The sequence below is a fragment of the Suricata suricatta genome, chromosome 1, assembly GCF_006229205.1.
Source record: "Suricata suricatta isolate VVHF042 chromosome 1, meerkat_22Aug2017_6uvM2_HiC, whole genome shotgun sequence".
NCBI lineage: Eukaryota > Metazoa > Chordata > Mammalia > Carnivora > Herpestidae > Suricata > Suricata suricatta.
The window spans coordinates 46,348,980-46,376,646 of NC_043700.1; the positions used below are offsets into that span (position 1 = coordinate 46,348,980).

Here is a 27,667-nt window from a genome sequence, read left to right on the forward strand (position 1 = left end):
CCATCTCTTTTCTTCTCTTACATCCCTCAGCTCAGAGTCACTGCTCAACAATGGAGCATCTCAACCAATAGAAGCAATATCTGTTTACCTGGTACTCCTTACAGAAATGTGCCATCCCATGGTCCTACATTTCTCAAGGGAATGCTCCAGTACCAAAACAAGGCTAACCAAGAACTAACAGATAAATCTTTGTCCTATAAAGAAAAAAAATCTTGATGCAGAAGACAGAGCAATATGCCTAAAAAGCATCATACTTTTTTGTGTGATGTTTAAAATAATGATTAAACACATACACACACACACACACACACACACACACACACACACACACATTTCTGTAGGCTAATCATATCTCTCAGTTTTCAACATGACTATGAAGCAGAACTCTTCTCTCAAGAGTCCTAAAGGTAGAGATATGGACTCAGTAGATCAGTAACATAGATGGACCCCATGGTATACAGAATATTATGGTGGTTGGATGCTCGATGAAAGAGAGGCCACAGTGGTGGTGCAGACTTCTAGGTAAGAGCCATGAGTGTTGCCCTGACACGTCTCCCAAACAAGGCCAATGAAATGCCTACACCACATCCTTTGTTAGCTCCTGAAGAGCAAGTCCTATTTCTTTAATGGTGTCCATTAATGTTTTTCTGTGCTCATGTTTGTAGCAGCTAATTGTCCACCTTCTTGCCTTGTCCCTGTGCCTGGTGCTTCTTTGCTTCTCCTGAATAGGTCCCTGAGGGTCTGTGTGCCAGCTCACCTACGCTCACCAGCCCTATGGAGTATCCATCTCCTGTAAACTCGCTGCACACCCCACCTCTCCATCGGCACAATGTCTTCAAGCGCCACAGTATGCGGGTAAGAGGGCTCTGCATGCTGGGTCCTAACCCGAACTGAAGAGGCTGCTAGAGGGAGGTGTCTAGGTCACTGGAAACCCCACATCTTCAGGGCCAGGAGGTACCCGTCATGCTTTAATGCAGCAGTCAGCCCACCAAGGGGCTCTGGGACATCCTCTCTTTTGCAAACACACCACCCAGCTCTGCTCCCAAGGACACCAGCTGGACCTGGGCCTGCCCCTGTCCGTACTCTGGTGCTGTGGCAATTGGTGTAAAACCTCCCCTTTCATGAGCCCTGGGGATAGTGTGGAGGTTGTGGGCAGATGGCAACCAAACCTGATGGTGCCAGAGAATAAAAGATCCAGGAGGCTCTACCTGGTTCTGCCCTTCCTGCATGATTGCTTCAGTTGCTAAATCTCTCCTCAGTCAATGGAAAGACTTCCTTGTGGCTCTACTCCCGCTGCTTTTGTAAAAGTTGCTGTTGTGTGGAGAGGGGCTTGGGGGTTAGTGTGGGGCTAAGCCACCCTTCCCAGTCACGTCTTTGTTATAACTGCCAATGAGGTCTTGTGGACTAGCTTCTGATTGTCAAGTCTTGTAAAAGAAAAAGAAAGAAAGAAGGGCAGCTTTGCATATAAAAGAGATGCCCACTTGCCATTTCTCACCACCCATCTTCTCCTTCAGTGGAACTGTGGTCAGTCGGCATGAATATTTGATATACTTTATTAAACTGAGTCTTGATATGTGACAAAACAAACCAAATGCATTACTTTAGTTCTACTCTGTATACAAGAGTGATATTTCAGGCTCAGTATATGTAACTCTAAAAGTTTTATTTTGGAAAAACTACATGTTTATTGCAATAGATTTGAAAAATATAGGAAAGTATGTTGATATGTTCTATACTATTATTCTCAATTTAGCAAAATTTTAAAATGCACAAGATAACTTAGAATTCTTGGCAGCAAGATCTATTGTGGACTAAATTTTCCACTGACCTAGCTCATTTTCCTCTCTTACATTAATTTAACCAATTTATATCTTACCATATACTTAACAATAATAAAACTGCTCTTTTTAAGCATGCTCTATAATTTAGAATGTTCAGTTCCTCCACCTTCCTGTCCTTGACTCTATTCATAATTGAGTTTTAGCGAATTTTGCTTTAAAATGTGTCCTTTTAGAAAAAATTATTTTGCACATTTCCAGGGTGGCACTGCCTTTGTCTAATCCCTGCTTCACCATAAGAACTTTGTTCAGTTCCATGAAGACAGACTGTGCAGCAGGAAAAAAAAAAAGTCCTTTGTGTCAGGGATTTGGAAGTATTTGCCATAAGGAAAGTCTGCCTAAAAGAGTATTATGAACATTTCTTTAAGTAAACAAAAAAGTAAAAAATATAAAATCCATTTTATGATATACATCAAAAAGATTGAGAAAACCTCTTTCAGGTAAATGCTGGAAAGGTATAACAGGCTTCCTGTAAAGCATTTGAAAGCATTTAACAAAAATCAGAGATAGTTTTCCTAAAAAAACAGCTTTTCTCCTGACTGACTCTATTGCCTTACTCATCTGGAAATCTGAGATTGCACACCAGAGTCAGGATGGCAACAACCCTTCTCTTGAAGACTTCACAATTGAGGTTTAAATTAATAATCAAATTCAATCAACTACCTTGTGCAAGACCGGTTAGCCAGGCACTGTCCTCGGTGCTGAAGGGAGCCTGAGGGGCCTTCTGCCTTCAGTGAGCTTATAGGCGGCCAGAAGGAATAGGCAGGTGCATGCACACTTACCTGTAATGCAAGCCATAAAGCTGGGAGCAGCACACAGAGGTAATGCAAAGCTGCAGTGGGAGTTCAAAGATAAGAACAGCTTCCAGCTTCTTTTTTTCAGCTGGGCTTCCAAGGATGGGGAAGATTTGCACAGGAAGAAACTGGAATATGGGGGATGAAAGAGGCATCAATCAATAGGAGCCAAGACTGAGTGATGGGAAGCCAGCGAGCACAAGTGCAGGAGCTGCTTGGCTAAAACATAGGAGGGTGCATTTGGATATTGAAATAAGACTGGCAAGATGGGGGGTGGGTAGCCAAAATATGGAAGGACTCAGAGCCTGTGAGAGTCATTTTAAAGCACCACTAGAACCCAATTCCTTTAAAAAGTGACCAGCAATGTAAGTATCCATTGCCTGATAAAAATATCAGAGGTACTGAGCAGACAAGGAAGCCCTAAAGTGGTTAATTTTTAAAAATCTAATGTTCACCTTGAGTTTTATTATGAAATTATAAGACATAGGAAAAACACTTCCAATGCATGTTAAAATATTTGGTGAGATGGTGAAAAGGCTTGAGGCATCCTAGCCATTTGAGTACTGGGAACTTTCTTTTAATGCTTATAAAACCATACAGTCCATTCTTGACTACTAATTTCCTCTACCAGTATTTAGTCTCTCTCTATCTAGCCTAGTCTTACCTTGAGATTCCTTGCTTGATATTCAGAATATTTTTCACTTAGTTCCAGTGTTACTATTTGCCAATAGCCTCGGGCAGCCATACCATTCTGTTTGTAGGTATTGACATTTAACCACAGGTATTTATAACCTTGAAATACCCTCATTCTGAAGCATCAGCCTCCAAAATAAATCTTACTTATTTTATCAATTCTATGATTATAAAATACTCGTATGTCCTGAAACTTGTCTTCTTAAAATAAGGTCTAACTCAGTAGCCTTCAGCTGAAGTAATCTTGCCTCAGAGAGGACATTTGGAGATGTCTGGAGGCATTTTTGTTACAACTGGGGATATGCTAAAGGTAATAGGGGGTGGAATTGCCGCTGAGCATCTACAATTTATAGGAAATCTCCCTCAATAAAGAATTGTCTTGGGCACCTAGATGGTTCAGTCAGGTAAGCATCCGGCTCTTGATTTTGGCTCAGGTCATGATCCCAGGATCATGGAATCAAGCTTCACATCAGGCTCCATGCTGAGGGTGAAGCCTTCTTAAGATTCTCTCTCTCCCTCTGCCGCTCTCTTTCTCTCTCTCTCTCTCCTCTCTGTCTCTCTGTTTCTCTCTCTGCCTCTCTAACCCCCTCTAAAGTTAAAAAAAATGTTAATGGTTCTGAGGTTGAGAAATTCCCTTCTAACTATTGCTTACTTCACCCTATGAGAACAGGGACATTGCATATTTTACTATCACTGCCCTCCCAGCACCCAGCCCTATGCCTGCCACATAGTAGTTGCTTAATAAGTAGCCATTGAATAGATTAACAAACAGAGAATATTTCAGCAAGAAATGTAACTTGCAGCGGGGTGGGGGGGAGGTCTTATTAGAAATTGAGAGCAGTGATTGAAGCTCAGTGAGCGCTAGGAAATATAACTAATTTGAAACTGTATTATTATAGTCAAGTACATTTTAGAGGGTTTGGTTGGGAAAATCTTTTTTGGAGACTTGGCAGAGATTATGACTTGCTAAAGTAGATAGAGAATAATTTTTAGCAATTTGTGCAAGTGACTTGTATGTAAAATGGCCACTTTAAAAGCAAGGATCTGGGGCATCTGGGTGGCTCAGTCAGTTAAGCCTCCAACTTCAGCTCAAGTCATGAGCCCATTCGTGGGTTTGTACCCCGCGTCAGGCTCCGTGCTGACAGCTCAGAGCCTGGAGCCTGCTTCCGATTCTGTGTCTCCCTCTCTCTCTGCCCCTCCCTGCTCATGCTCTGTCTTTCTCTGTCTCAAAAATAAATAAAAGATTTTTTTTAAAAGCAAGGATCTGAAGAGGTTGCTGGTCTGAATGCCATAGAAAGGTCCTGCCCCTGACAAAGGCCACCCTGGGCTTTAAGAAATTGAAAAAATGACATATAGCACTCATGAGTCCAGGAGGCCAAGGTGATCATGTACAGTAGAAAAAAGCAAAAGTTTGAAGGGACTGAGCAGATAATGATATAAATGAACTCTGAAGAAGATTGAGGGAAAAGAAGTACTAAGAAAACATGTAACACCTCCTGTTTAAAATGGTTTGTCTTAAGTTTACTTATTTATTTTGAGAGAGACCAAGACAGCATGAGAGAGGAGGGGCAGAGAGAGAGAGAGAGAGAGAGAGAGAGAGAGAGAGAGAATCTCAAGTGAGAGAGGGAGAAAGAGAATCACGAACCTTGAGATCATGACCTGAACTGAAACCAAGAGTCAGTCACTTAACTGACTGAGCCACCCAGGTGCCCCTGGCACCTTCTATTTAAGAAATAGCAGGTAGGGGTGCCAGGGTGGCTCAGTTGGTTCAGTGTCCGACTTTAGCTCAGGTCATGACTCACAGTTTGTGGGTTTGAGCCCTGCGTCAGGCTCTGTGCCGACAGCTAGCTCAGAGCCTGGAGGCTGCTTAAGATTCTGTACCTCCCTCTCTCTCTGACCCTCCCCTGCTCCCGCTGTCTCTCTCTGTCTCTCAAAAATAAATTTTAAAAAACATAAAAAAAAAAGGAACAGCAGGTAAAACCACTGTTCCAAAGCCCTTTAAACAAGTTAAAATGAGGATTCGGTTAATGAAGCTAGGCAAAGGAAGCATTTATTGCATGTCTGTAGATCCATATTTCTTTAAATTTTGTTCTCCACTTTTTTTTTTTAGTTCATACATTTCTTTTAACCTTTGGTTAAATAACCCAAGCTACTAGCTTTAAAAAAAAGAGTACATTTTGGGGGTGCCTGGGCAGCTCAGTGAGCTCAACTCTTGATTTTGGCTCAGGTCATGATCTCACGGTTCATGAGCTCAAGCTCTGAGTAGTGCTCTGCACTGATAGCTTGGAGCCTCCTTGGGATTCTCTCTTTCTCTCTCTCTGCCCCTCCCCCACTCTGTCTCTACTTCTCTCTCGAAATAAATAATAAACAAGTAAATAAGCGTTTAAAAAATAAAAAAATTATGAAGAGTACATTTTCAAAAAAGGCACACCCTTCCCTTAGCCTGCACCCTGTGCGGACAGCTTTGTAGCCTCTGCACAGGGTCTCAGAGCTTCCAGACCCCCTGTCACGATGTTTGGGTGATAATAAGCACCCAAGCCTTTCCAGAAGGCTGGTTTTGCAATTTTTAATTTAGTAAGTGACAGCAACCATGATAAATGCCAATTGAGAAAATAATATTAGGGCAATAATTTGAAAATATTATATTAGCAGATTGAGTAATTGTTTAAATACAATGCATGTTCAGTACCGTGCTCTCGGGTCTGACATTTCACTGCCACAGGGGTGTGTGCTCAGGGCTGATAGATCCAATAACTGTGTGCATATACGGCTGCGGATTTAAGAACTTTCCAACAAGAAAGCAGCTGGCAAGGCCAAGGCTTGTGGCTCCCACAGGTTCTTCCTAGGGTGCCCTTCCTGGGTCTGGGCACACGACTCATGGGGCCCTCTCCTCTCTCCCTGCTGACCTCTCAGGAGGAGGACTTCATCCGACCCAGCAGCCGAGAAGAGGCCCAGCAGCTATGGGAGGCCGAGAGGCTCAAGATGCGGCAGATCCTGGACAAGCAGAAGCAGCAGATGGTGGAAGATTACCAGTGGCTGAGGCAGGAGGAGAAATCCTTGGTAAGAAGCCACTGAGCCGTGGGTGGGAGGGACCCCTGCCCCTGCAGTGCTGCTGAACACATTTTGATAAAGGTGCTTGGATGGGAGCCATGTCCACACCACCATGTCCATTTGTGTCCCCTTCCTTCCCAGATGATGAGCGTGAATGCCCTCCATGCATCCTTGGGTTTTCAGTTTTAGAATCCTAAGTCGTTTGCTTTGGTTTCCTCCTCTGCAGGACCCCATGGTGTACATGAACGATAAGTCCCCGCTGGTAAGTCACCAGAAGAGGTCTCTGCCTTACAGTGAAGGCCTGGGAAGGCATTAGGGACAGCGGGACCCCAGCTCCAGGCCCCCTGTTTGCCCTTCCCTTTTTGCCTCTCATCTTGGGAGCCTGACTTCTCTCGTTACTTGGGTCTCCATGAACTTCTGTTCTTGAGCTCCCACTTGATCTACACGCAGAGTGCATCCTTCCTCTGTCATAGGGTCCCTCAGCCCCTGAGACAGGAGCTCCCCAGGGTCCCCCAGCAACTGAGGGGGTAGGGAACAGGTCAAGGTGAAGGGAGGGGTGTCCCCAGAGCTGCATTTGTGACGCGTTCTCTCTCCTCCCTTCCAGACCCCAGAGAAGGAGGCTGGCTACAGTAAGTGTGCACACCCATCCTTGTGGCGGGAACTTCTGCTCAACACCCTGTGTGGGGCCCACGTCCATGCTCGCTGCCCACTGAAGACAGCAGCAGCGGCTGCCTGCCATTTTAAGAAACCCTGCCTGTTTCAGTTCAGAGTGTGCAGAGAGGGCCGGTCTGGGACTTGATATTTAGTCTCTGCTCCATCTACTGCCCCCGCTCACTCCCGGCCCAGGCCTGCTCTCAGCTCCTTCTGTTGCCAGGGTTCTCAGCTCTCATTCCAGTGTATCTCTCTCTGCACTGATTTGGACGTGTTAGCCGTTCTTCCTATCTCCCCCGCCCTCCTCTGGAGGCTGTCTGCGAGGGATAGTAACGTAGCTCTGCCCACCTCTCCTAAATGATGCCTATCTTCACCAGGCCCCTATGATGCAAAAGAGAGAGAGAGAGGGCTCCAGGGATGGAAGAGAGAGAGCAGGGGTAGCTAAGCCCATGGGGCCTTTCCAGAAGCTGCTGCCGAAAGGGTGGGGGGTCAGGAAGAGTCAGCAGTGAGCCAGGCTCATCATCCTCGTCCTAGGGAGGGTGGAGTAGATGATCATGGTGATGGTGATGATGACAATGAGAGCAACCAGTGACAATGACAACAATCACAGGAAACATAACAGTATCTGAGCACAGGCACATGTTGCTTGCAAATGTTAGCTCTAACCTCACAGCAACTGTATCAGATAGGCATGACTAATCGTTATGCGGGGTGCCAGGCTGGCTCATGTGCTTGAGCAGCTGACTTTTTAATATTTATTTATTTATTGAGAGAGAGAGAAAGCAGGGGAGGGGCAGAAAGAAGGAGAGAGAATCCCAAGCAGGCTCTGCACTGTCAGAACAGAGACCGACACAGGGCTCAAAGACCCTGACCAGAGCTGAAACCAAGAGTCGGACGCTTAAACAGCTGAGCCGCCCAGGTGCCGCAAGCATCCCACTCCCAATTTCAGCTCAGGTCATGATCTCACGGTTTGTGAGATGGAGCTCTGCATCCGGCTCTGCTCAGGCAGCACAGAGCCTGCTTGGGATTCTCTCCCTCTCTCTCTGCCCCTCCTCCACTCACGCTCTCTCAGTCTCAAAAAACATAAACATTAAAAAAAAACCATTACACCCATTTTACAAAGGACAAGAAACTGAGGCACAGGAAGGTCAAGTAACTTATCCAAAGCCATACAGCTAGTAATGAGCAGAGCTCAGATTTGAGCCCAGGCTGTCGGGCCCCAGAGTCCCTTCTGAGCTAACTCTCCTGTTTAACAGATAAAAACTAAGGCCGGTAGCATGCAGGTGAGCTGCCCCACAGCTCTGGTGGCAGAAGGGAGAGTGGAACAAGGTCTTCTGCTTCCATTCCTGCTCACCCTTCCAGCAGCCCCCCAGTGCTCGCCTATGTCTTTCCTTTTCAAAGTGCGGAGCGAATAGTGTGGTTTCACTTCCTTGAATGCTCAAAGCAGACCATTAGGGAATCCTCACAAATTTACCCCAGCAGTTGCTCTGGCACCAGGTCAGGGGCTCTACAGCCACCTGCTACTTCTCAAAGTGAAGTTTCTTCCCCATCACCGTCAAGGCCAGAATGTGTGCTGTTCCTCAGGGAGCTGGGACGTCTGTGCAGTGACTCCCTCTCCACTGCAAGTTTGACTTTTTCTTTCTATAAAATCGACTGTGGTGTTTGACTATGGGAGGACCGGGGGGACCAGAGCTTATTTTCCCAGCCACCTTCTGGAAACGCCTTGGGGCTTAGTTTCCTTGGGTCTCTGGCCAGCAGAGGAGAGGAGGTTGGCTTGGTTGTCAGAAGGGTATGAAGAGAAGGGCCAGGGTGCCGAGACCTTACCTCCTACTCACTCTCCCTCCCCCTTGCAGCGGAGTTCACGGGCCCCCCACAGAAGCCACCACGACTGGGCGCGCAGGTACGTGATGGCTCTGCCGAAGCTGGTAATGAGTTTGAATCAGGCCTCTGCAAGATGCAAGGCCATGGACTATGAAGACTTCAGAAATAATTGAGCCCTGCATCTTCATATAGCTGAGGGCCAGAGCAAAGAAGTATTTTGTCTAAGGGCACACAGCTAATTCATGGGAAAGTCTAGTCTCCTTGTCTCCCGTGCTCCCTTGCTCATGTGTAGGAAAGCTCACTGGCCCAGGCCTAGGAGCATGAAGTGTGGACCCCCTTCCTCCCCCAAGCTGCCCCCTTGGCTTCCCGCACCCACACTGCTCTTACCATAACCTGGAACAGGTGCTGGCATTCCTCACTCCAAAACAGTTGTTGTGAGCTTTGGGCTGCCCGTTGAAATCATCCAAGGAGCTTTGAGAACCACCTGGCCCCAAACCCAGTGATGGTTTAGTTGGTCCGGTGTGAGACCAGCCAGCAGTATTCTCTTAAGACTCCCTGGCAGCCTCTAATCTGAGAACCACTGAGAGCAGAAAAGAGGGAATGCATCTCCAGGACAGGGCACTCTTACGTCAGAGAAGAATCTTTTCAAATTGGGCTGGCAGCTATGTTGGCAGCAATAGTGTCTGCCCAAAAAGGATAGCAGTGTGCTCCAGACTGGTGACCCTCCCCTCTGGCCACTTGCTTCCCCCCCCCCCCCCCCCACCAGTCCATCCAGCCCACAGCCAACCTGGACCGGACTGATGACCTGGTGTACCTCAATGTCATGGAGCTAGTGCGGGCTGTGCTGGATCTCAAGAACGAGCTCTGTCAGCTGCCTCCTGAGGGCTATGTGGTGGTGGTAAAGGTGAGAGCCATGGACAGGGCAGGTGGAGCTGCTCATTCTGACCCTGGGTGGAAGGGCGGTGGCATGGAGCTTCCTTGTCTGGCCAGTAGGTGACGCTCCCACAAAGACTCCCTTTAGCGTAAGGCTATCAGACTCCAGGTAGACGTGGAGGGCAGGTACCAGCCCAGGAGGACTCTTCCCCAGGGAAACACAGCTTCCTCAAAGTGCAAGAGGTGATGGCCACCCTATCCCCTCTCTCTCGCAGAACGTGGGCCTGACCCTGAGGAAGCTTATTGGGAGTGTGGATGATCTCCTGCCCTCTTTGCCACCATCCTCCCGGACAGAGGTGGGTGTCCTCATCCCAGACCATGTCCTCACCTGTGCTTCACACAGGAGACTCAGAAGGACCACGTGGGCTGCCTCATTTTGTCTGCTGGGCCTGTTGCACATGGCATGTGGTTCTGACAGCAGTTCTGCGCAGGACCACTAGGGGGCTGAATTCACACCCAGGGACCCCACCAGTCCCCTAGGGGGAGTCTTCTGGTTGAAGTCTTAGAGAGTTGCAGTAATTTTGCATGAGGGTATGCGAAGGACAGACCTTCCCTTTCCCTTTTTCCTTCCAGTGATCCTTTAATCACCCACCACCCGAAGGCTAATATCATCAAAATAGCAAAATAGTTAAGGTTTCTTGGGTTGGTCATTTAAATAATTTCCTTTTTTTTTTTTTAAGTGAGAAACAATTACTGAAAACCAAAATGAAAATCTTGGTGCTCTATACTGAGACTGTGCCTGGGGTGGCCAGAATAATGGCCCCCTAAAAGTGTCCACAGCCTAATCCTCAGAACTGTGACTATGTTACCTTACCTGGCAAAGGGATTTTGTAGATGTAAGCTAAGGATCTGGAGGGATGCCTGGGTGGCTAAGTCAGCTAAGCGTCTGACTCTTGATTTCAGCTCAGGTCATGATCTCACAGTTCATGGATTTGAGCCCTGTGTTGAGCTCTGTGCTGACAGTGTGGAGCCTGCCTGGGATTCTGTGTCCCCTTCTCTTCCTGCCCCTCCCCCACTCTCTCTCAAAAATAAATAAATAAAAACATTTTTTTAAAGTTAAAGGTCTTGAGATGGAGAGAATATGCTGCATTATCCAAGTGGGTGCAGTGTAGGTCCTTGTAAGAGGGTTGGCAGAAACAGACATCCTACAAGAGTCAGAGAAGGAGATGGGATGACAGAAGCGGAGATTGGAAGAATGCCATTGCTGGAAAGCTCCACAAGCCAAGGAAGGAAGCAGCCTTTAGAAGCTGGGAAAGACAGGGAACAGATTCTCCCCTAGAGCCTGTAGAAGGGGCATAGCCCAGCTGTCCCCTTGACTTTGGCCCCATAGAGCCCATTCCAGCCTTCTGACCTCCACAAGTGTAAGAGACAAATCTGTGTTGTTTTAAGCCACTCCATTTGTCATGGGTTATGGCCACAGCCATAGGAAACTCTGAACATAGCTGAATACCAAACAATAGCACCCTTCAACATGTGTTGGCTGTCTGTCTGGAAAGCAGCCATGGAGCTCAGGAGAGCCCCACGGCCCCTGCCAGGCTGTAGTTTGATTCACCATCTCCCATTGGTCAGCAACACATCCCCTACTACCTGTGACTGTGTAAGACAAGACGGCGCTGGAGAGTTTGGTCATTTCCCGGCCTCCCTCTGGGTGGTGGTGGCAGTGCATAGAGGAGCCCCAGCTGGAGCTGTCCCTTCTGATGTGAGGGCTCCTTACTCTCCCTATGATGGCTCAGTTTGTTCATTTCACTTGGTAGATATCTCTTGAGTTCAGAGTAGTGTGCTCAGTAGTGTGCTAGGCTCTGGGGATATGGTGATAACAAAACCCTGCAGTTCAAATCATGATCCCTGGTCTCTTGGTTTGATGGTAAACAGCTAACAAATGACTAAGGGCCCTTGTCCCCTGACCATTCCCTCTAACCTTGGGCCAGCATGGAGGATGCTGCAGTGAAGGGAGGGTCTGCAGGGATGCATCATACAGAGCTAGCATGACCTGGGCTGGGGGCTGGAGTGTCTGTAATGTCTGTCTATGCCAACCTTGGACTCAGCCCATGCCTAGGTCAGACCTGTCCCCCAGAGAACTCCTGACTGCCTCAGCCAACACCAGAGGGGATATGTGCATGACTTCCCCATTCTGTAGGCTTAACCTTTGCAGCCCCTCAGGCTCCTGGCCTCTCTGTGCACTTTTCTTACAGATTGAGGGGACCCAGAAGCTGCTCAACAAGGACCTGGCGGAACTCATCAATAAGATGCGCCTGGCCCAGCAAAACGCCGTGACCTCCCTGAGCGAGGAGTGCAAGCGGCAGATGCTCACAGCCTCCCATACCCTGGCCGTGGACGCCAAGAACCTGCTCGATGCTGTAGACCAGGCCAAGGTTCTGGCCAATCTGGCCCACCCACCTGCAGAGTGATGGAGGGTGGGCACCACCTGCCTGCGTCTTCTGCCCCTGCCTGTAGTGTACCTCCCCTCCCCCCGGCCCCTGCCTTGCCTTCGGTCATGTGGGTCTTCTCAGGGGGAAGGCTGAGGGGACTCCTTCCCTTGCCACTTTGCACGACCCCCGCTCCCCACCCCAACCCCCAGACTGTACTGCTCAGGCTGCAGCTGGACACAGGGGACTCAGGGCTCTAGATGCCAGGGGGTGACAAAGAGGGCTCAGAGGGAGCTCCGCTTACGCTGGCCACTCCCTCCTCACACGGGCCTGCCCCACTGGAAGTGGGGGAGGCACACTGGCGCCCCTAGCGGCCACAATGGCTTTATGCATGGACATAGCAGGCCCAATGGAACTAAGCTCTTCCTTCTTCTTCCGCCCTCGGGGGTCCCCTGATGCACAGAGAGACTTGGGGAGAGGCTTTCCTTTGGGGGTGGGCGGCTGGTGAGTTGAGGGACGGGCCTGGCTCCCTTGTACAGTGTATATTGGAATTTATTTAATGTGAGTGTGGTCTGGACTGACACCCGTGTGCCCCCCCAACCCCGAGGGGGACCTGGGACACAGTCCAGGAACAAGCTATTGGGAGTCCGGGCACAAGACGCTGTGTTGACAACACGCCAAGCGTCGAGGAGAAGGGAAGAGATGAGGCCAAAACAGGACTTGGACCACAATCTGCTCTCTTCCCTGTGCCCTTTCTCTCTCTTCCCTGCCCCTGCCCCTTCCTTCTCTCCCTCTTTTCTTACTTCTCCTTTCCTTCCCCCCTCCTTTCCCAGCTGCCCCACCCCTCCCTTGTGTTTGTGCAGAAGAATACTCTTTTACCTTCTTTCTATTTGACTTGTGGATGAATTAAAATTGTACCATTTGCTTTGTGGTTTGATTGTTTTGTTTGCTTGACCTGCTTTTTGTGGGGAGGGGGACGTTGGCCTCGGGCCACAGCCCTGGAAGAAATCGATTGTGCTCTGTTGGGCGCAGCTCCAGAGCCGATACCAGACTGGAGCCCGGGGGGGTGCATGGTCACGCCAGGGCATGGGGTCGGGTTGGTGCTCCAGCCCCTCCACCCCTGCTCCTGCCCGAAGGGTGACTTTCCAATGGGGACCCAGGGCAGCCCCCTCCAGGGCCACATGAGGACCACCAGTGGTAGTCTCCCAGCTGGCCTGCAAACAACTGGGGCTCCAGTGGGGCTTGAGTGGTCCTGTGGATGCTGATGAGGGGGTCCCACAGCTGAAAGAGCAGCAGCCTCAGCCTTATTTCATCTCTTTACTTGAATGAAAGATGGATGGGAGATGGAAAAGCATGAGGGAATATCGCTGCACAGGAGATTGGGTCTGGGAGAGCCAGGAGGGAAGAGAAGGGAAGCTGGGAGACTGCCCCCATGGGAGCCAAGAGGAAAGCCAGAAACCAGATGGGTCACTGAGTCTTGGGAAGAACTGAGGGGGGCAGGGGGGGGTGCTGGGCTGAGGTGTTGCAGGTTTCCTCTGTGTCTGTCAGGGAGAGGTGAGTAGGGGGTTGGAAGGAGGGTACCCCAGAGGCCAAAGGGAAGCTGGACGTTCGTCCTGCTCAGCTTCCTCTCCGGGGTCCCCACACTGTCTGCATATGTCAGCTGCTGAGGTTCTGCCTCCAGGGGGCTGGACAGGCAGGGGTGAGGCCTGCCTCTCCCCAGGCTGGACAGGCAGGGGTGAGGCCTGCCTCTCCCCAGGCTGGACAGGTAGGGGTGAGGCCTGAGCCTGGGGCAGGAGCTCCTCCACGTTCCAGCACGTGGCTGAGGGGTGCAGATTGCCAGAGTCCAAGGTGCACGGGTTCTGTGACTGCATGGGGCTGCTCAGAAACCACTGTGGGGCTTCAGGAAGGACCAAGAGGCCGGGCTGGGAAAGGGAAGCAGGCCTACAGTTTCTGCCTTTACACAGCAGTCTCGAGGTGCAAAGCCTTCCAGCTCATTCCGTCAGTCACTGTGAGCAAAGGTCCCAAGTGCCAAGCACCACATGTGCTCTGTGGAGGGGTGGGAGGAGCAAGCTGTGAGGTTGAGTTGAGTCAAGAATGGCTCAGGATAGCTCTCTCATTTGTCAACATGCATTCAAAGCCAAATGGCACCCCCACAGACAGTGCTGCCAAACGTCCTGGGGCTGGCTGGTGCTGAGCCAGTTTGTAGCAGGGGGTGTGGCTAAAGGTGAGGAAAAGCCAGGGGTTCAAATGAGCTTCCAGAAAGATGCGATAGGCCAGCTACCTGCATCCAACCACAAATCCCTGCAACACCCATAGGGTCTAACCTGTACCTCCACCTGTGGTCCGGCTTCCCCCTTTCTCACCTGCCAGAAGAGCCTTTACCAATCCTACTGCGGGATCAGACTCTGAACTTCTTTTTCTCCATGGTTCAAAGACACCCTAACCTGCCTTTCCAACCTCCTCCCATGGCTCCCACACTGGAGCCGCATCTCAGCCTGCCCATTCTCCTAGACACTCCATGCTCATTCCTGAATCCAACATGTTATTCACAGCCCTTCCACCCCAAGGCACCCTCTCTGCTCTTCCCCATGCACCCATCCTTTGAGGTCCGTGCCTCTCCCTGCTGGATCACTTGGTCCTCCTGATACTCAGTGTCTTCGTGACTCCTGCAGGAGAATCTTATGTGGCTTCACACTGTCACCATCATGCTGTAACTTTCTTCAAAGCAAGTTCCTTATTTCCTAACTCCTTAGCATCCAAAGCAGGGCTCTGAGTCCAACAGATTCTCAGCACATAATACAGTAACGTCAAGTAAATTGACACAAGGAGTCTTCGATGTGTAGGCCAGTGTAGGGACTCTACAGAGAGGCACCTGCAGGCTGATGGTGTTGACCCTAAAGGTGTTCACCAGAGGGGACAGTGGTTAAAGATGATCAAGCAGTGCCACCTTTGTGTCAAATAAGGAACAGGAAATCAGATCATTCCAGCCAGGAAAGGAGGAAAAAAGAGTCCAATGGTCCCCAGGAAGCAGACAATGATAAACAGCCAGAGGAATATCCTATCAATGACCATGGCCACATACTTCCAGTCTTCCTTCACCTGCAGGTAGAAAAAGACTCACTGTGACAGAGGCCAGGCCTTGAGAGAGGGGAAGTGTCCCACCCATTCACAGCACTGTAGCGATGACACTGGGGGCAACAGTGGCCCCATTGAGACCTTGGGAAGCTAAGACTCAAACTCTCAAGACTCAAACAAGCCTCTCCTACTGATCCCTGTCCTATCCCACCCCTATGACCTCACACAGAGCCTTCCCATAGACTCTCAAGTTCCAGTTAAAGGAGGCTAGAAATTCTAGAACCACCAAGGGGCATGGGCCTTCCCAGAGGGCCTGCAGTGATTTAAAGTCAACACTCAGCAGTTAGAAAATGGTGAAGATTTTGCTTCCCCGACATTCCTTCCCACCCAGTTACCCCCATCCACTTCAGGAGATGGTGAGGACGAGGTAGGCAAGGGTAAGTGTGGCCCAGGGAAAGGGGTGGGGACAGGGGGTGGGGCTTTATGGAATTTGGGCTCACAGACCAAGCAAGCAGTTCTGGATTCCTACCTGCTCCCAGATTAGATAATAATTAATTTTTCTTATCTACTCAACAAGGCCACCTACTAATAACCTCTCGGCCTTTCATCCTTCCCTAGGTTGATAAGAAGTCTGTGATTCTGATCAGTAGCTTGATGATCTAATAATGTTGGGCATGGCAGGAGCCAGGGAGGGGAACCCACCTGGTACAACCCAGGTTCCTCAGGGTTTGTGGGTCAATGGTGAATTCCACAAAATGCCCAGAGCCCACAAACAAAGAGAACTGGGAGGAAATCCATCAGGACTAAGGAAGAAGAGGGGCACCTGGGTGGCTCAGTCGGTTAAGCGTCCGGCTTTGGCTCAGGTCATGATCTCACAGTTCATGGGTTTGAGCCCTGCAGCAGGCTCTGCACTGACGGCTAGCTCAGAGCCTGGAGCCTGTCTTCAGATCCTGTGACTCCTTCTCTCTCTGACCCTCCCCTGCTCACACTGTCTCTGTCTCTTTCTCAAAAATAAATAAAAACACTAAAAAAAAAAAAAAGGACAAAGGAAGAAGGCTGATGAAGCAGCAACCTGACTTACTGATTTATCATCTCTTGATGATAGTCCCTTGGCCTCCTTCTGCCCCCTTCCCTTACCACCTATAGGGTAATGGTGACAAAGCCTGGCCTGAGAATGGCATGGGGAATTTCAGCATCTGAGGTCCCTCCCTCTCTGGCCTGCTGTCCCCCAGTGAGCCTTAGCTGGAACATTCTTGGCTGCTGTTTGGCCACCTGCCAATTAGTGTCTTAAGAGCTTCTAGCTAGAAGCTTTTTATCAGGTTAGTCCAGACTCCCAAGGGCCAAACCAAGGGAAGTAGGTCCTCATGAAGGAGACTAGGTGGCCCAAACATGCACCTTGGGATGAGGAGGTTCCCTACCAGGCTGGTAGAATCACCGAGAGGAGCCCTTCTCCCAGCCCCAACTCACCGAAGAGTCAGCATCCTCAGATCGCAGGTGATCAGCAATATAGTGCACACCTTCAAGTGCCTTCTGTATGCGAGGTGACAGCAGAAGCCTGCCCTCCTGCAACTGGACCTCCACCCTGGGCCCCGCGGCCCCTTGGTGTAGACTGCCATGGCTATGGAGGACACCCATGGAGGGGGATGGATGGGCTGCCCACCACCACCCTTCTTCCTCCTCCTCCTCCTCCTCTCTCTCCTCCTCATCCATGTTGGTCTCCAGCCAGTAATGAGAGGAGCTGGGCTTCAGATCTGGGGGCTCATGGGATTCCAAGGCAGGCACGGGCCGGTTCATCAGAAGCCACCGGGGCACACAGCCCAGAAAGACCACCCGCACCCAGTGGGGCATAGTGTGGGTGCTGGGGGAGCGGTGGTGGACATTTAGGACAAAGACCGTGATGACGATGGAGAGCGTGACGAAGATCATGGTGAAGAGCAGGTACTCGCCGATGAGTGGGATGACCAGGGAGGTGGAGGGGATGATGTCTGTGATGAGCAGGAGGAAGACAGTGAGCGAGAGCAGCACGGAGATGCAGAGCGTGATCTTCTCGCCACAGTCGGAGGGCAGGTAGAAGACGAGCACGGTGAGGCAGGAGATGAGCAGGCAGGGGATGATGAGGTTGATGGTGTAGAAGAGGGGCAGGCGCCGGATGACAAAGTAGTAGGTGACGTCAGGGTAGATCTCGGCGCAGCAGTCATACTTCTTGGAGTTATAGGTGCCCGTGGCATTGATGATGGCCCACTCCCCGCTCTCCCAGAAGTCCTTCAGGTCCACCGTCTGCTCCATCTGCTCCAAGTCGATCTTGGCCTTGTCATACGTCCAGGAGCCGAACTTCATCTTGCAGTTCTGCTGGTCGAAGGGGAAGAAGGTGACATCGATGCTGCAGGAGCTCTTGTAGATGGCCGGGGGCACCCAGTGCACAGTCCCCGTGGAGAAGAGGTGGGCCTTGGTCATGTGGGTCACCGCAAACTCCCCATCTGCACTGGGGACAGGAGAGGAGCTGGAGGACCTGCACAGCCCACCTGCCCAACCCAGGCTGCCCCAGACAGCCACCAGCAGGGGACCCCAAGAACAGAGCCAGACCTGGCCAAGTTGTGGGGATTTATGCAAGTGTGTGAGGCTCTCCCAGCACATAGACATTCAGAGCGACCTGAGCTGCCTTTCAAACACTATCTCTTTAATTACAAAAGTAAAAATTTTGAAGAATATAAGCAAACACTAAGAATTTTAGAGGCGCCTGGGTGGCTCAGTCAGTTAAGTGTCCCACTCTTGATCTCAGCTCAGGTCATGATTTCATGGTTCATGAGATCGGGCCCCAGGTTGGGCTCTGAGCTGAGAGTATGGAACGTTCTTGGGATTATCTCTCTCCCTCTCTTTCCCCCTCTCCGCCTTTCCCCTGCCACTGTGGGAGACACACATGCATGTGCTCTCTCTCTTTCTCAAGATAAGTAAATAAACATTTAAAAAAAGAATTTTAAAAATAACGTTAACATTTGGATGTTATGTGTATCATATATATTTGATTGACATACAGATCATGTATATAATTCTTTACATGTTTATAAACCTATGGGACATGTAGTCTCATTGCCTGTTAATATTCATTTAATATTTTAGGGTGATTATTTATATTTCCTTCCCCCATAGACGGTGAGCAAGGCCTCATCTGGGGTCTTGTCTTCTCTACCTGGGATCCTTAGTTCCTTGCTCAGAAGAGATCCAGCACCGTTGCTGGTGAGGAAAGATACCCCTTTTACTCCATCCATTTACTGTGCATTTCTGCCTGCACCTCATCCACTAGGGCCTGTACGGGAGCTGTAGGGGATGGAATGTGAGACACAGGCCTGCCCTTAAGGAACCTTGAGGAAATGAGATGCAGCCTACACACCTACACCACAAGGGAGGCAGTTTGGCAACAGCCCTGCAAGGACATTCCAGGTACTCCCCAAGACACATGGGGGTGTAAGGGGGTGGGCGGACCGCCCTGAGTGAGCACGGTCACCCTGAAAGCTGCCAGTGGGACTGGCAGAGAGATGGGGTGGAGAGCCTACCCGCAGAGCCCGGGTGGGGAATGAGGAAGAGGAGAGGAAAGACAGAATGCAGATGTGCGCTCAGGTTTGGGGGGCAGAGCATAAGAAGGGCTGGAGGAAGGGGTGCCTGGTGGCAGAGTCGGTGGAGTTTCTAACTTTGGCTCATGTCATGATCTCACGGTTCATGGGTTCGAGCCCCATGTCGGGCTCTGTGCTGAAAGCTCAGAGCCTGGAGCCTACTTTGGATTCTGTGTCTCCCTCTCTCTCTGCTCCTCCCCTGTTCTCTTTCTCACTCTTTCTCTCTCTGTCTCTCTCAAACATAAACCAAAGAAATTTTTTTAAAGAAGGGGTGGTGGGAGATGATGCTTGTGGTGTCACGGAGCTAGGCATCCAAGGACCCATAAAGGCTCTGGGAACATTAGAAGAACAGTGACCGTTCGCTGGGGGCTTCCTGATCCAGGAGTCCCTGATTCCCCAGGGGAAGGTGGTGCGGTGGGCTCCATGCCCTAGCATTTAAGGAGCCTTCCTTCTCCCTCCAATTCCCTTTGATGCAAGGGAACCAGAAGAATACACGGGAAGACAGCCTTCTTTCCCATGGAGAAATTCCAGACCAGAGATTGGAAAACGGAATTGGAAACAGGAACTGTGATAGTAACAAATTTCAGGACAAACTTTTTTTAAAGGCATTTTTGTCACCACACGGAATTACCACTAGGTGGCAACATGTGCCCCGTTCCGAGGACGGAAAAGTGTAGCTTCCTTGATCCTCCAGTTTCGCCTAGAGTGGAACTCCATGGAGACCCTTCTTTGAATGTCTGCAAGAATTTGGTTTGGCCTTTCTTTCTATTAAAATAATTTCCTGTTATAATCAAGTAACGCTGGCCAAAGCTTAATTGGCAATCCCAAACCTAGGTCATAGCTGCTGCTGGGATTTTGCTCCTGACTTCTGCCAGATGTGAAGGAAGTAGGAACAAGAAGGATCCGGGGTGCCGGCTCTGGGGCACAAAGATATGGAGGAAGGGGTCCGTGAGTCCAGGGACAGCAAACACCAGGCACCTTCCAGAAATCTGTGCTGAATGTGTCTCTACATTCAGCACTTTGGGTCTCACCAGGACTGGGTGGTGTAAAGGAATCATTGTCATTCCCCTTTGACCAATTTTGACACCAAGACTCCCAAAGTGGATCTGGTCTCCCTTTGTTTTTTGTTTAAAAATAGCTTTTCCAAATTCAGGCCAAATGAACTGGGAAATCCTAGACTATATGGGTCTCTTGGCTGCACAACTTCTAACATTTAAAATGCTGTCTTGTCCTAATATTTTCCAAAGGACCGGGGCCAAGGCAGGAGAGTTAATGATGTACAATGTTATCCAAAATTATCTGAGCACAGGACTACTTCTCAGACCTATTTATATTCTGAGTAGTAGTGCCCACTAGAGCCCCACTTTAGAAAACACTGTTAGACAAGCATAATGCCAAACATCATTTAAGTTTTGATTTCTATAGAACAGTTTTTCTTTAATTTTTTCTAACATTTATTCATTTCTGGAAGAGAGAGAGAAACAGACAGAGCACAAGTTGGGGAGGGGCAGAGAGGGAGACACAAAATCCAAAGCAGGCTCCAGGCTCCAGGCTCTAAGCTGTCAGCACAGAACCTGACATGGGTCTTGAACCCACAAACCATGAGATCATGACCTGAGTCAAAGTCAGACACTCAACCAATTGAGCCACCTAAGCCCCCCGAGAACAGTCTTTTTTTTTAAATTTCTATTCATTTTGAGAAAGAGAGTGTGTGAAAGGGGGAAGGATAGAGAGAGAGGAAGACAGAGGAGCAGAAGCAGGCTCTGAGCTGTCAGCAGAGACCCTGACGCAGGGCTCAAGCCCACGAACCGTGAGATCATGACCTGAGCCCAAGTGGGACACTCAACCGACAGAGCCACCCAGGCGCCCCTTAAGCTTTGATATCTAAATGAAGAATTACCTGACAACAAATACATAAATGAAAGTATAGATCTCTATATCTTTTTTTTTTTTTTTAATTGTGAGGGTGCCTGGGTGACTCAGTCAGTTGAGCATCTGACTTCAGCTCAGGTCATGATCTCCACGTTGGTGAGTTCAAACCCCACATCAAGCTCTGCGCTGAAAGTGCAGAACCTGCTTGGGATTCTCTCTCTCTCTCTCTCTCTCTCTCTCTCTCTCTCTGCCCCTCCCCTGCTCCCTCTCTCTTTCTCAAAATTAATAAAAATTTAAAACACTAAAACAAAATTGTGTTGTTGGTGTTCACTGGTGCTCTCTTTAGACTGCCCTTGGCTTTTATCTTCTTGTCTTTATGCTCAAAGATGGCTCCTTTTTGGTCTTGAATTCAAGGCAACTATCAATAATACGAGTTTAAAAAAAATACCCATACCAAGTGAGTTTGCTCCCTTGAGGGTGCTCCCCGCCAGGGATGCCACTGTTCCAACGGTACTGCCATCCTGCAAACCGTCAGCTCCTAGCCTTTGTTCTCAGAGCCTGCCCCAGCCGCGTGTTTTGCAAATACTACCCAGTGTTGGCAAATCTGCGCCCCCCCGAGCATAGCACCATGCAGATTTAGAGTGGGTGCTCACTCAGTACGTCTGGATGTCTGAGTGAGAGAACACAAGGAACCAAGAGGAAATGTGGAAGGGGTGAGGGTGAGCAAAGCGGGAGGTGAGAGGAAAGCAAAGAAGCAGAGACACAAGGGGGTACCTCCCATGTCCAACCCGGCCAAGCCTCGCTTTACCCACACCTCCCAGGGGCCTCCCCGGGGCCTCCAGGACGCCCCCCCCCCCCCGCCCCGCTGCTTCCTACTTGTTGTAGAGGACAATGTCAGGGATCCAGATCATCTCCGAAGGGACCCGCAGGGATGTGATGTTGCCGAAATCGGCCGGGTTCCAGTGCAGCTTGTAATCATTCCACTCCTGTGAGGGGGCAGGGGGAGGGGTCATGTCACCAGCACCACCCAAGGAGCCACCCAGGGCACAAGTAGGGCAGCCTGGGGACATCCCAACAGCTGGCTTCGGGAACCCTCCAAGCGCCTCTCCTAGCGCCACAGAAGAGAAAGGGCAGGGACAGGGCTCTGAGCTGAAGATCCGGAATCCTGCCCAAGATCACCAGCTCCTCCCCTCCCCCGCTTTGCACCAACTCTAGTAGGAGCACACCTGGACACTAGGTCACCTTAGTCCCGCTTCTAGCCCTCATTCTCTTCCCTAGCAGGAAGACCCTGGAGAGCCGCAGCACTCACTTGTAGACACATTCCTTAGGGCCTCACAGATGACAAGGTTCGTATTTTTACACCCTTTGTCTAGGAAGCGCCTCAGGGAAAGAGCCCGGCAGGGAATGCTGAGCAGGTGGCCGTACTTCCCCATTTTAACAGGTAAGGAAACTGAGGACCAGAAAGGTGGAAACATCCCACCAGGGTTACACAGTGACTTCCAAACTGTGCTCCAGAGCATCCCCTGGGGGTCCCAGCAGCAAGGGGATCCTGGGACCCCAGCCTTGCTACCCGCAGGTCCAAGTGAATCTTTCTCCCCCAAACCAGGGTAGCGTTATTCACTCTCTGAAATTTTCCTCTTTGGCATTATCACAGTAGTGAGCAATGTGGATTTGCATATGTACTTAGTGAATGCCTCTGTGTGTTCCATGAAGCCAGGGACATCTGTTTCACTCTGGCTCCTTAGCACCACGCCCCTGGTGAAAGCTCAGCAAATGTGTCTCTGAGCAATGAAAACAGTGCCTCCTCCCTATAAAGCTGTCTGGTCCTATTTCTGGGAGGGCTTCCCGTATCTCTTCTGGACCTGGAAGAAACAACCACACCCAGCAGATGATGACTGGGATGCTGCACAAGGCCTTTGGCTTCCAGGAGCTTATCATAATTAAAATAATGACTACAGCCATTTATAAACCCGGCTTTGTCACAGGCCCTCTAGATGGTTCCTTTAATCTTCACAAGTCATCCTACGGGTTAGGGTGAGGAAAGTGAAGTGTGGAGGTACGCTGCTAATGAGTGGCAACACGGGGCTTGAAGCCTGGCCTCCCTGACTCCAAGCCCGCCCTCATTCCAGGGGCATTTGGCCTTTGCACATCTGCACTAAAATAGTGGGTCTCATGCATGATGCCTTTTCCCCTCTAAGGATAGTCATGGAACGTTTACACAAAGCATCAACCTGGGTAGAGGAAGGAGGAAAGGGAAACAGAGGTGTTTCCAGGAAGCAGGAGCATGAGAGGGAAAGCACTGGCCTGGCTCAGTGGTTTCCCAAACTTCAAACATCCAAGCCCCGTTTTCATGATTTTTGTCAATATATGTGCACCACCTGTGTCATCACGTACTTAGTATTTTCCTTTAAATTTGTTCACTACTTTTAAACTTACTAAATGTTGAAATTTTACATCACTGACATAACGAGAAAACCAAGAGTATTTGAAACCATTCACTAAAATATAAATACACAACCATTACCAAAAGATTAGCAAGGCAAGTAAAACCGTATCTGAAACACTGCCCTTGGTACCCAAACCACACTTGGGAAGACATTGACCTAGCAGTGGTATTGGCCACTCACCCGTAGGGGGAGACTTAGGTGCACAGAGGAGCCAGACTTGCAAAATAAGAAAGGTTGAAAAATTCATAAAATTGTCAGATTTCTCGACATTGAACAATTTTGAAAGGGACTGGTCTTCATAAATGGGTCCCCTTCCCTCTAGACCATCATCTGTCAAGCTTTGGGGCTCAGCCAACACGTAGAGGGCATCTACACCAATGAGTTATATTAATTGGCAATTGAGTGCCAATGCAGCCAATAGATTATACTATCCCCATTTTACAGATGAGGACAGTGAGCTTCTGAGGCTAGTCAGAGGTGGTGCTGGTTGGCCAGACTCCTGTTCCAGTGCTCCTTCCTCTCCTTCCCACCCCAACCTTGAAGTCCAGGAGACTGGCTCATGGGGATAATTAGGGCAGCCCAGGTTCTAGATCTCCCTTCACCCCCTATGCTGCAGGATTGTGTGGCTTCCCAAATCTCGTATTGTTCTGGGCCTCAATGTGCACATCTGTAAAGATGACCTGTGTGGCCCCCTGACAGCTGCAAGGCGAACATCATCAGAGGGGCCTGCTCCAGGTCTCCAACCTAAGCATTCCATTATAAATTAAATGGCCAGCACATGGCCCCAGGGCCTATGGAAGCAGGATGACACCCCCAGCCACTTACAGAAAGTAAGGCATTCATTCATAAGACTCAAAATGGAAATGCCAGTCAAAATTCTGATTGCTGTGGTTTTCTGGGTACCAGCCTCTGAGATAGGAGATGGTTAGGTTACCAATGAGGCACAAAGACAGAGTATGGGAGGAAAGTAAACAGAAGGCTAGGTCTTCTTTCTCATGTGCTCCCACCATCTCCACTTCGGGGCCTGGGAAGGGCTGGGCAGAGCGTGAGGGGGTAAAGAGGAAAAGGAATATATTCAGGCCCTACTAGAGCCTGTGCCCCCAAGTTTTGCCCCCAAGGACAGTACATCGAAAAGGGCCACACGTTCTTCCAGGATTGATGCAAGCCAATTTCCAGACCTTAAGAAGCCAGCAGCTTTATTTCCTATCTCTTGGGACCCTTCCTCTGGGGTATCTGAACCTCCAGGTGAGGCAGTCAACTCCCCGGTGGAAGAGAACTCATGGAAAGACCCTGACTATGCCTGAAGAGGAAGAAGGGCCCAGTGGGCCCAGCTTCCAGAACTTTCCAGAGCCTTCCAGACACCCCTCCCAAGGAAAGGACATGAGCACCAAGTAACACCAATAGTTGCCATGCAAAGCAGAAGAAATCACCCAAACTCCTGGCCACAAAACTATGAGATATGACAACTGTTACTTTGAGCCATTAAGTTTTTGGGGTAGATTGTTAGACAGCATAAATGTGGAACACCCAGCATTCCCCCGCGGAAGGAGCCTGGGGTTCCAAATTGAGCACGCCTGGGCACCCATTTTCTAGCTGAGTTGCACTCAGCTTCAGGCTTTCCTCAGCTATAAAATGGGCAGAATGAAACCTACTTTGGGTTTTCAGCAAGAACTCAATAAGCTGCTCTGCAAACAATAGCCAGGACATAGGAAATGCCCACTCCCAGAAAGGGGATGATTAGGGTCCTGTAGGTGACATTCTCAATACTGGACTTGGAGTCTCAGAGCATAGCCTCTACGAGAAGCAGTCTGCAATTGGCTGGCTTTGGCAATGTTCCAAGTGGTAACTCTTGGGTGAAACGTGAATTCAGAATTCCGCTGATAGAGAGTCCTGGGTGGGTATAGCATCAGTGGGCTCCCTCCCCTACCCCCACCCCAACCAGGGGAGAGGATCTCACCTGCTTTAGCCAGACATTGGTGGTCATCATTTGGTTCTTCTCATCCTGACCGGTAGAGAGAATAAGAACAGTAGAGTGATGGAACCAGCCCCCCAAAACAGGGTGGAGTGGGATGGGCTGATGCAGACCCCCTACTCTCCAGAAGAACCTCTTATGTGACGTCCCAATGCCATCCCAATTTGCCCTCCCCTCCTGATGCTGCCACCCTTACTCAGACTCTTCAGGATCACACGGACCACTGGGTCCTCTGACTTTGTGTCAAGTGGAACAAGCAGGGCATCTAGAAAACCCACTCCTACTAATCAGTACCCTCTCAGGAGGGGCCTCGGGGCTGGGAGAGTGGGAAGGAGAGAGGAAGGGCCCCAGGGAACCTGAGTCTGGGGACTGATCCTGAGAGGGAGAAAAATGGGGAACAGGCGCACCACATCAATGAGCTGGGCAATGGACAGCCCAAAGCGCACGATCACCACATCCGAGGTGTTGGGCACTGGCCGTGCCCAGCGGTTGTAGCCCCTAAAGAGGTGTTTGAAGAGTCGGTCCTCAGCTTGGGTATGGGAGGCTCGCTGTGCTGACCCTGTAGACAGGAAGGAAGAGTGGGGTCTCCAGGAGCCCATGGTGTTGGGTACTTAGGTCCCTTTCCCAAGCCACTGAATCTCAGTTTCCTCATCTGCAAAATGGGGACTCTATCGAGAGTCTGACTCAAAACATTGTTGAGGATTAAATATAATAGTGTAAAGCAGAGCTTAACAAAGCAATCAGTGCACATGATTGGAGTTCAAAGGGATACCTGGGTGGCTTGGTTGGTTAAGCCTCTGACTCTTGATTTCAGCTCAAGTTTGTGGGATTGAGCCCCACTCACGTTGGGCTCTGCACTGAGAGCACAGAGCCTGCTTGGGATTTTCTCTCTCTCTCTCTCTCTCCCTCTCTCTCTCTCTCTCTCTCTCTCTCTCTCTCTCTCTCTCTCTCTCTCTCTCCTTCTCTGTCTCCCCTCCTCAAAATAAATAAACTTAAAGAAAAGTCAGTTACTCTATGACTATTAGATAAAAAGGCATGGAAATAAGTGCTGGACAGGGAGGCAGAGGCACAGGAGTAGGGAAGAAGTCAGACCTGGAGACAAGATGCACCCTAGACCTGAGGAGCCCCAAGGTGCAGCAATAGGAGGGAGACACCTGGTTGGTGCGGAGCCAGCTGCAGGGAGAAGGGCCTCACGCATCTCAGTGAGCGTTTCATTCCCACACACCTGTCAACGAGCCACTAATGCTAACCACAACCTCTGCCACTTCAGGCAGCCCCCCCCCCCATTTTTGCTCAAACAACTGGCATTTGCTCCTTCTTATCAGCCAGGCAAGGTGTCCCAAAACTGTGGATGGAATCGCTCATGTTTGTTTTCACCATGCTCTGCAAACAGCTTCACTCTTCAAGGTTCTGCTGCCTGAGCAAGCCAAGACTGCTGCGCCAAAATCCAGAAAAGCACATCGGTAACCGTAGCTGCCACGTGTTGAGTGCCCACTGTGCCAGTCCCAGCCTTGCATTTCACGTGATCCTCACAACAGCCTGGGACAGTTCCCAGAACTACGGCATTTTGCAGATGAGGAACGCTGACCTTTGGGAGGTTCAAGGTGACACAGCTCCCAACATAAAAGCTGTGAGTGCCCCGCCACCTTCCCACTGTGGGAATGAGCTCGAGTCCCCCACAGGGTCGGCAGCTGCCGTGAGCCGCCCTGCAGGAGTCTCCTCCATGCGACAGGGGAGCCTACAGGTGCGACACGACGTCCTCGTGACTACACCCACTCACCTGCTGGCACCAGAAGAAGCCACCACAGACCGAGCTTCGTCAGGGACAGGACTGCAGAGAGGGAAGGGCCCATGGCTTCAGAGGACAGGGTCTGGCTTCTTCTGGACATCAGAAGGAGGGCAGGCCAGGGCTTTGCTGTGGGCCTAGGCTTGGACCTGCTTCCCAGGTACGGCTTCTGGTTGCTGGCATGGCAGAACTTCCGCTGGACACTGCACGGCTCTTCTCACTATGGAACCTGAGCAAGCCACGGAAAGGGGCTTAGGGTTATTCGACCTTGACACAGGTGTGCCTTTGTTCCTCACATTTCACAGAGCTGCAAAAGGTGAGCAAACAGGCCTCCCAGGAGTAGAGGGAGTAGAGGGCTCTGGACTTACTTAACTGGCTTAGCTGAGGATCTCATACCTTCTGTCTCTGGCATCAACCCGCTACTCTGGCCAAAGATTAACCCTGACCCCCTGGACAAAGGAGGGTGCGAGATGAGATTGGAGTCCCCATTGTTCTGGCCTCAGTGTTGCATCTGTAAAATGGAGATAACCACACTGCAAAAGGTGGTCAGTGGAAGAACTTAAGTGGTATTCACAATAGCCAAAATATGGAAGCACCCAAAGGCCAATGAGCTGATGACGAAGTACACAAGAGAGGTACGATGTTGGTACGATGGAAGAATGCGCTGACCTGCTACAGCATGGACGGACCTTGAAAACATGTGAAGTGAAAGACACCAGACACACGAAACTACACATTATATGATCCTATGTATATGAAA

The 27,667-nt window shown here is 50.0% G+C and overlaps 2 protein-coding genes and 1 long non-coding RNA gene across 6 annotated transcripts in view; 2 read left to right on the plus strand and 1 right to left on the minus strand.

Annotated features, from left to right (window-relative positions):
* The window catches only part of PTK2B (protein tyrosine kinase 2 beta), a 125,920-nt gene extending 112,842 nt beyond the window's left edge, over positions 1-13,078 (plus strand). For 3 of the 4 annotated variants that reach the window (XM_029938250.1, XM_029938262.1, XM_029938272.1), the window contains exons 24-31: positions 730-855; positions 6,239-6,385; positions 6,603-6,638; positions 6,981-7,005; positions 8,881-8,927; positions 9,615-9,752; positions 9,997-10,077; positions 11,974-13,078. In XM_029938250.1, coding sequence (XP_029794110.1) covers positions 730-855; positions 6,239-6,385; positions 6,603-6,638; positions 6,981-7,005; positions 8,881-8,927; positions 9,615-9,752; positions 9,997-10,077; positions 11,974-12,189 — 816 coding nt within the window. In that variant the 3' untranslated portion in view covers positions 12,190-13,078. The remainder of the gene's footprint in view (positions 1-729; positions 856-6,238; positions 6,386-6,602; positions 6,639-6,980; positions 7,006-8,880; positions 8,928-9,614; positions 9,753-9,996; positions 10,078-11,973) is intronic. The other variant, XM_029938255.1, reaches the window with a different exon arrangement.
* A 373-nt stretch (positions 13,079-13,451) lies between these two features.
* On the minus strand, positions 13,452-27,010 carry CHRNA2 (cholinergic receptor nicotinic alpha 2 subunit). The gene is made up of 6 exons (XM_029945319.1): positions 26,902-27,010; positions 25,529-25,680; positions 25,107-25,151; positions 21,579-21,688; positions 16,690-17,704; positions 13,452-15,246 (listed from the first exon to the last, which is right to left on the minus strand). The coding sequence occupies exons 1-6, from the start codon at positions 27,008-27,010 to the stop codon at positions 15,121-15,123; spliced, it is 1,557 nt and encodes a 518-aa protein (XP_029801179.1). The 3' UTR covers positions 13,452-15,120.
* LOC115296892 lies at positions 17,501-19,581 on the plus strand. The gene is made up of 3 exons (XR_003911145.1): positions 17,501-17,661; positions 18,524-18,660; positions 19,308-19,581. It is a non-coding gene; the product is annotated as an uncharacterized LOC115296892 (long non-coding RNA).
* Positions 27,011-27,667: the final 657 nt, after the last annotated feature.